At 59.9% G+C, this 8,074-nt stretch overlaps 1 protein-coding gene across 6 annotated transcripts in view; it reads left to right on the forward strand.

Moving 5' to 3' along the window:
• Positions 1-7,770, forward strand: part of TESC (tescalcin) — a 65,606-nt gene extending 57,836 nt beyond the window's left edge. For 2 of the 6 annotated variants that reach the window (XM_088828212.1, XM_055404331.2), the window contains 4 exons: positions 1,374-1,435; positions 1,538-1,645; positions 5,268-5,315; positions 7,520-7,770. In XM_088828212.1, the coding sequence (XP_088684338.1) occupies positions 1,374-1,435; positions 1,538-1,645; positions 5,268-5,315; positions 7,520-7,597 (296 nt within the window). In that variant the 3' untranslated portion in view covers positions 7,598-7,770. Of the gene's footprint in view, positions 1-1,373; positions 1,436-1,537; positions 1,706-5,267; positions 5,316-6,205; positions 7,146-7,519 lie in introns of those variants that run through there. The other 4 variants (XM_088828209.1, XM_088828210.1, XM_055404330.2 and 1 more) reach the window with 3 other exon arrangements.
• The last annotated feature ends 304 nt before the right edge of the window (positions 7,771-8,074 follow it).

Raw genomic sequence — 8,074 nt, forward strand, 5'->3', positions numbered from 1 at the left:
TGAGGCTGGATGAGGCCTCAGGGCTGCTTTCGTCCCTTGCCTTGGCCCACAGAGCACCACCAGACTCAGCTTCACGGGGCCCTCTGCAGGCCCATGCCCCCCACCCTCGGAGCCTCTCTGGCCCTGGATCTGAGTTCAGGGCGGGCAGCACCCCTGCTCCCTGTGCACTTTCCCATGACTCCAGCATCCTTCTGCACCCGCCCCCCTGAGGCAGCAGCGTCTGCAGGGAAATGTAAACACAGGCCGGGCTATACTTAGCTCGGGATGTGTACCGAGGGCTGCTGGGGGCAGGGGGATGGCGCCTGGTGTCGGCCCAGCTTCCAGATGGTTCCAAGGGCTGGGTCAGGCATCATGGAGCCTATGGGATGGGACGGACTCTGGTTCAAACCCCTGGCTGCCCCTCTGTTAATAAAGTGAAGTGCAAATCGCTCAGTCGTGTCCAACTCTTTGTGACCCTATGGACTGTAGCCCGCCAGGCTCCTCTATCCTTGGAATTCTCCAGGCAAGAATACTGGAGTGGGTAGCCTCTCCCTTCTCCAGGGGATCCTCCCAACCCAGGGATCGAACCCAGGTCTCCCGCATGGCAGGTGGATTCTTTACCATCTGAGCCACCAGGGAAGCCCCCCGTTAATGGGGCAGCTGTGGGCAAATGCCTTCGCTTCTCTGAGCTTGTCAGCCCCATCTGTGACACGGGCTCAGGGAGGGGTCATGTGAGGATGAGGGGCAGAGATGTTTGCAGAGCGCCAGGCAGGGTAAATGCCAGGACCGAGGCCATCGTGAGCTTGAGGCTCCCTGAGGCTCAGCCAGGGGTGGAGAGGTCACCTCCCCTTCAGCTCCTGGCTCTGTTGGGATGCAGGCTGCTGAGTGATGTCAGTAAAGGGATCAGATGATGTCATTGAGAGAGAAGCGAGCCGAGCAGGTGTGACTGCCCCTCAGGGGCCGGCTCGGATCAGCCAGGGGCGGGAGGGAAGCAGCGGGGTCCATGACCTGGCCCAGGCCAGCAGCCAGCCTCTTGGGTCTGTCAGGAGTGACACCTTGAAGTCACGCTGAGCTGACTTCCTGTTGATGAGACTGTCGCGTGGTCCAGCAGCCTTGGCTCACCTGACACGGCAACAAGGCAGAGGTGTAGCGCTCCCGTTTTATAGTTGGGGAAGCTGAGGCTCAGAGAGGCGGGGTCGCTCGCCCACGGTCACCCACCCGAAGTGGTCTGTCTGGCCCCACGCCCTTTGCCCTTGCCCCCTATGGCCTTGGCATTCGGGTTGCATTGCTGGGGGTGTTTTGCTCAGTTTGAGGGAGGGGGAGGTTGGGGGAGCGGGGAACCCAGGGCTCCATCTGCCTCACCTGACTCATCCTCCTCTCCCCACCGCCCCCAGTTCTGTTCCACATGTACGACTCGGACAGCGACGGCCGCATCACCCTGGAAGAGTATCGAAATGTAAAGTATGCTCCCGTGCCTGGCGGGCCCCGGTGCCCCCCACACCCCATGCTCAGTGGCCTGGCGGGGCCGAGCTCACGGTGTGTCTGCCCCGCCCGGCAGGTGGTGGAGGAGCTGCTGTCGGGGAACCCGCACATCGAGAAGGAGTCGGCGCGCTCCATCGCCGACGGTGCCATGATGGAGGCGGCCAGCGTCTGCGTGGGGCAGATGGTGAGGGCCCGGGGCCCCCGTCCGCACCCTCCACTCTCCGCCTGCCAAGCCCTGCCCGCTGTGAGTCTGCTTCTGGAAAGCCTGGAGGGCAGAGACCACACGTGGCCTGCTCACCACTCCAGCTGGGCCTGGCGCAGAGCTCTGCTCAGAGGCCTCACTGCTTTCCTGTCCCACCAGAAGACCAGATCTGAGGTCCCAGTCCTGGGGGGTTGAGCCAGGCAGGGGAGGCTGGGCTTTGGGGGGCCACAGACCCTACTGAGTAGCCTCCCTGGGCCCACGGGTAGCACCTGGCGCAGCACCAGGCCCAGTCGGTGTACAGCACGGGCTCGCTGTCATTAATTTTATTATTAATGAGGCGATTTGTGGCCTGGAGGGCAGGGGTCTCCTGAGGGCCAATGATCTGGCGTCTAGGGAGGAGCTGGGAGTAGCAGGGGTGCCGTGTAGATTAGCCAGGGGCTCGGCCATCCGGGCGTGTGGCTGACGAGGGCGGGAGGCCTCCGGCTGGTGTCAAAAATAGTGAATCATTTCTCAGAGCCGCGCGCTCAGGCCTGGGGTTTCTCCACCGGGCGCTGTTGACACAGGGCCCTCTGGGTTTTCAGGGTGTTGAGCAGCGTCCCTGGCTTCTACCTACTGGATACCAGTTATACCCTCCAAGTCGTGAGAACCAAACGTGTCTCCAGACACAGCTACTGTCCCTGGGTTGGTGTGGGGGGTTGGGGGTGTGTGTGTGAAGTCACCCCCAGTGCAGAAAGATGGGGCAGAGGGCACAGGAACGGATGGTCAGTGGACTAGGAACCAGCACGTTCTGTGAGCGGTCACTGCCGGCATTCACGGGCTCGGATGGTGCTGTTGGGGGGAGGGGGAGTTGCAGGTTCCCTTGGGAGGCTCCAGGCAACCAGGCACCCCCCAGGGTCCTCCAAAGGGTGAGCTCAGGCACTGTGCTAGGTTCATCACGGGCATCACTTCATGGATTTGTAGCCTTGTGTCACTGGTTGCAAGTGAACCAAAGCTCAGAGGCATAGGAATCTTCTGGATTTCTGGGCAGTGACCTTGGACTCTCTCTCTCTGACAGGGGCTTTGAACCCTGGGGGGCTGTGTGGTCAGGCACGTGACCACCTCCATGGACTTTGTTGTTCCTTGTGGGGGGAGTTTCTCGGGTGGTCCCCCTGAGGCCACCCCCTCTGGCTCCTGCGTATTCACCGTGGCTGCCGTCCCAGACACCACCACAGCTTTGGGGTCACCCCAGCCCAAGTGGAGGGGTGTTTTTTCCTGCTGGAACCTGCTGTTTGTGCCCAGGCCCATCATCTGGAGATGGTGGGCCTGGGCCTGCCCCCAGGGGCAAGGGGGCTGCGGTCAATTTATTGACCTGCATTTTATCTGTCTGCTTCAGGGGCCCTAGGGAAGCTTCTGAGTTTGGTGAACCCACCCTCCTCAGCAGATTAAACTGCTGCAGAAAGGGCTGGTGGCCTCGTTGGGGAGCGTGGGGATCCCCGGCCAGGTTGTGTGAGCCGAATCCCCACTTGATTTAATTACACTCTCCTCCGATAAATTGCTCCCTATCGCACTCCAGTTTCAATTGGCGAGTTTTCTTAATTTGCTGTCGTGAAATCGCTGGCAGCTGGCAGCTGCTGATCTGCATAGAATCCACGCATCCTCAGAGCCCGTGCTGGCTTCCCGGGGGGGCATCCCGCCACTGAGGGCAGCATCTTCCTTTAGTCACCGGTCCCCTGTGTGCTCGTGAAATACTTTCTCGTGTGATCGTCGACCAGATAAACACACAGGCGAGGGGCGACCACGTCCTTTCATACTGCGCAGCCTCTGAGGACACTGGACGTTTCTGCCAAAGACAAACGTGGCATCGCCCGCCATCATGGACTTCCAGGGCTGGCTGTCCACTGTGGCTGGGATCTTTCCAGAGTGCGTCTCTGGGAAGCTTTCCTGGGGCCTGAGCTCCAGGGCTTCCCCAAGCCTCTGGCCCCTCCGCCTGCCTTGCTTCCACCGGGCCCCCACCCTCCAGGCCGGGTCTCGGGCCAGCGGCGCCTCATCTATAGTTCGCCCCCCTCGGCAGGCCCCGGGGACCTGGGGTGGTGGGCAGGCGGAGGGCAGCCATTTCTTCTGTCTGTTGACCCTGGTCAGGAAGAGCAGGCAGCCCTAGGGACAGGGCTGGTCCAGGCCTTCTAAGAATCTGGCGTTTTTCATAAAGTTAAAAAGTATATCCCAAATTAGATTAAGAGCAGAGCCCACTTGAGGGGGCTGTTGTGAGATTCTCATCAGCTCATGGTAACCACGTTGGTAAAACACTCGTAGCAGACAAACAGAGATGCCTGCTGGTGTTTTCTTCTTTCTCTTTTAAAATGAATTATGTATGTACGTATTTTTAGCCGCGCTGGGTCTTGGTTGCTGCACGCGGGCTTTCTCTAGCTGCGGCGAGCAGGGGTTTCTCTCTAGTCACAGTGTGCTGGCTTCTCAGAGCACTGGCTCGGTCATTGTGATGTACGAGCTTAGTTGCTCTGTGGCCTGTGGGATCTTCCCGGACCAGGGATCGAACTGGTGTCCCCTGCATTGCAAGGCGACTCTTAACCACTGGACCACCAGGGAAGTCCCTGGTGTTTCCTTAACTATGCGTCAGAACGAATCTCCGAGCGGTACAGAAAGAGAAGTGCGTCCTCCTGGTCCTCCTCCCTAAAGAGACCTGCCTTGATGGGTTTTTCCCGACACAGATCAACACACACGTGTGTCTTCTGTTTCTGAGTCACACAGCACGGTGTTCAACACCCCCCCACCCGGCCCCGCCCCGGCTTCCTCGTGCCTGTGCTGACCCCACACGCCCGCGGGGCAGGTGGCGGCCCTCTGTGGTGCAGGAAACAACCTCCTAGCATCTCTTTCTGCTCCTTGTTTTTTTTCTCCCACCAGTGCGTATCTTGGAGCCTCTTCCATATCAGCCCATCTGGGATCGACCCCTTCTTCGTGGTAACCCATAGCCCGGACGACCACGCTTGCTTTGGTTGGGCTCGTGTTGACAGGCGGTGGGATGTCCGCCCGGCTGTCACGGGCACGGAGCGCTGCGGGCCGGGGTGGGGGCTGTGGGGACTTGGTCGCAGCGGCATCAGGGGCAGGCGCCCCACTTACCATCGTGTGCGTCCCCGTGTGCACCGGTGACTCGGCAGGAGGGAGGCTCCTGGACCCCATGCCATCAGGGTGACTCACGGCGAGAGGGGTGGGCCGTCGGGCTGGTCCTTCATTCCCTTGGCCCCTTCCCCAGTGTCTGCAGTGCCAGTCAGCCCAGAGCTGCTCTCAGCCAAGCCTGGTTTGGGAAGGCAGGGTGGGGAAATGACAGGGACTCTGCTGGTGGCCGCCCCAGCCTCCGTGCCCACTCCCCTTCTGTTCCCATCCTTGTCGCCCTGTCCTCCCCAGGGGCGCAGGTAGGGAGTGAGCCTGCACCGGCTTCCACCCCACCCTCAAGGGGGTGCCAGAGTTCAAGGTGACCGGCCCTGAGCTGGAGGCGAACAGTCCAGAATGTTCTCATGATCCTACCTACACGCCCCACCCCCCTGTGTCTGAGGGTGGAGATGGAGGGTCTCTGGGCAGAAGCCACTCACTGTGCCCCGTTCTCTGTCCACAGGAGCCCGATCAGGTATATGAGGGGATCACCTTCGATGACTTCCTAAAGGTGGGTGCCTGGGAGTTGGTGGGCACGGGGGCTGCGCTGGGGGTTTGCAGGGGACCCTGCTGGTCAGGAAGAGACAGGCGTCTCGAGGGAACAGGGTCTAGCCTGAGTGTGGCCTTTACAGTGGTTTAAACTGGTTTTACTTGTGTTTATTGAAAGGGTGGTGATAGTCAGAGACACTCAAAACAACTTAGCAAGTACGGAAGGGCCTCTGAGGAAGGCGCCGCATTTCTCCCCATCAAGTCCCTGGTCCCCTTTCTCAGAAGCACCCTGTTGACAGCTGGAACCAGGGTCTGGAATGTTCCACGCCTGTGAGCCCAGCTCTTCTCAGAAGCATGCACTGGTGCTGCCCGTGTGTGGTCCTGCTGTCCTCCTGGGCCTCACAGAGTGCTGTGTGCCCGGCTGCCCACCTTCCATGCTGGTTAGCGGACTTTCAAGTCTCGCCCAGCCTTCACGGCTGAAAACATGCCCACAGACTGGGAACAGGGGCCCTGGGCGAGGAGTCAAGCCCCCCTCCTGTACTCTGCCCACTCTTTGGCCCTGAGCACCCCAACAGTGGGGTTTCCGCACCCCTTCCAGGAGCTGAGGAAGATGGAAGGTTAGGTCAGTGATAGCCAGGGGCTCCTGGATCAGCCGCCTACACTCCCAGGCAGCCCTGAGGGAACGGGCCTGTGCCCAGGACAGGACCGGGGACCCCCACCCCATGGCTGAAGCTCTAGGAAGCCAAGGGGCAGCCTGCCTGAGGGGCTTCCCCAAAGTCTGAGCCGCCAACTTGGCCGGTCATGGCAAAAGGAGGGGTGTGGGTGGTACAGACCAGGCCTGAAGGAGAGACTGGAAGGGTCTGCTGGGCTGGAGGAGGGCCTCCCTCTCAGACGTGCCCTGCCCACCCCCAGGGCAGGTGGACAGGGAGAAGTCAAGCTGGCATTTGTGCCATGGGTCACCTTGGCACGTGGAAAGAAGGTAACACCCAAGCAAGAACCAGAGAGCGGTGAGAAAAGCAGGGAGGCCAAGGGGAGGTTAGGGAGGGAGGGATGCTGCTTTAAGCCAGAAGACGAGATGGAATCCTTTCTGGCCCCAGAAAACCAGCTTCTTCCCCAGCAGTCCGTTCCCCAGCCCTGCCCCACCTGCCTCCAGGGCTCCCAAGTCCGTGGCCGCTGGGCTTTTCCCGACCAGCTGGCCACTCCTGTTCTCTGAGCCCCACCACGACCCTCTTGTCACCGTGGCATTTGGCAGAAACCACCCTGCACATCCAGACATCTCTTCCTGAGAACACCCTGCCCACCTAACAAGGAAAGCGCCTGGGACTGTGGGCGCCTGACAGTGGCCGAAAATGTGGCAAGGCCTCCCTGTGGCTTGGGTGCCCACAGGACTGTGCTCGCCTGGGCCGCGTGGCTGTCCCTACAGATGTTGAGGGTGACACTGAGAGTCTGAAGTTCTTACATAATCAGGGAGATGGTGACAAGTCACCGCCCAGCACACCCCTCGGTTCCTGTCCGCATCCTTCCGGCCATCTCACCATCCCTGGTCCTCTTGGGCCCCGAGTGGCCAACGAGCAGGAGTCCTGGGCACTGGAGCTTGTAGTGCGGCATAGGGCCTGGTGGCCTGAGTGTCCGCTAGGGACCTGGCCAGGATGGATCCTGATGGAGGTGCCAGGTATGTGGTGACAGACGTGGTCTTTGGCAGAAGCTTGTCTTTCTGGAACACGGTGACCTATCTCTGGGAGGTCATAAAGACCTAACTCTCGCGACCTTTGAATGAATGATGATGGCTTGATGAGATCTTAGGGTTACACAGCCCTTAACAGTTTACAAGCCACTTCTGTGCAGGATTCCACGAGAGCCCCCACCACGGAGTGGGCAGCACAGCTGGTGGTCTCCACATCTTTCTGGTGCAAAGAAGGTTTAACAGGGGCTCAGGAATTTGCGTGAAACTCAAGAGTCTGAAGTGGTGGTGGGTGGGATTCGAGCGACTTCAGCTAGGAGCCTGGATTCAGCATTTAAATAATAACTTGCTGTGATAGTCCAGAAAGAATCCGAATATAAGAGCCCAGCTAACCAGCAAAGAGGCAGATGGAAGAGGTTCCGTGCTTCGCCCTGGATCTCTCCTGCAGGGGCATCACGGTGGGCGGCGGAGGTGGGCGGCTGGGGAGTGGCCGGGGATCTGGGGGGGCGGGGATGCCTGCTCACACTGCTCCATCTGTGCTCCAGATCTGGCAGGGCATCGACATAGAGACCAAGATGCACGTCCGCTTCCTGAACATGGAGACCATCGCCCTGTGCCACTGACCACTCGCCACCACGGAGCGCCTGCACTGGGATCTGGGCTGTGCAGGGGCCCGTTTGCTGCAGCCCTTATTGTAAATAGCCAACACGCCTTGCTCAACTCATTTTCCCGCAGGGTATGGTGTGTGGGACTTTGCTGTTTTTATCTCTAATAAAAAAGGAAAAGGGTTTGGTAATGAGTGTGGCTCCTATCTGTTCCCCTCGTCCACACACGCGGCCTGGCCGTCTGGCGGCCCAGAGGTTGGCCACGAGGAGCAAGCAGCAGCAGCTAGTTCTCAAAGGCTGGTTTGCGAGGGAATTGTTTTTCTCCCTTCCGGTCTGGTGTATTTGGGGTTAACAGGTTGCTGTTTTCCAGACACAAGTGCTGGACACTCATCTGCCTCGTCAGTCTGCAGCTCCTGCATGCGGGCAGGGGTTGGGCTGGAGGGGTGCGGGGGCTTCCTGGGTGTCATGACCCGATATTCAGACCCAAGGAGAAGA

The sequence above is a fragment of the Moschus berezovskii genome, chromosome 19 (assembly GCF_049115385.1).
Source record: "Moschus berezovskii isolate FMDL1 chromosome 19, NW_MosBer_1.0, whole genome shotgun sequence".
NCBI lineage: Eukaryota > Metazoa > Chordata > Mammalia > Artiodactyla > Moschidae > Moschus > Moschus berezovskii.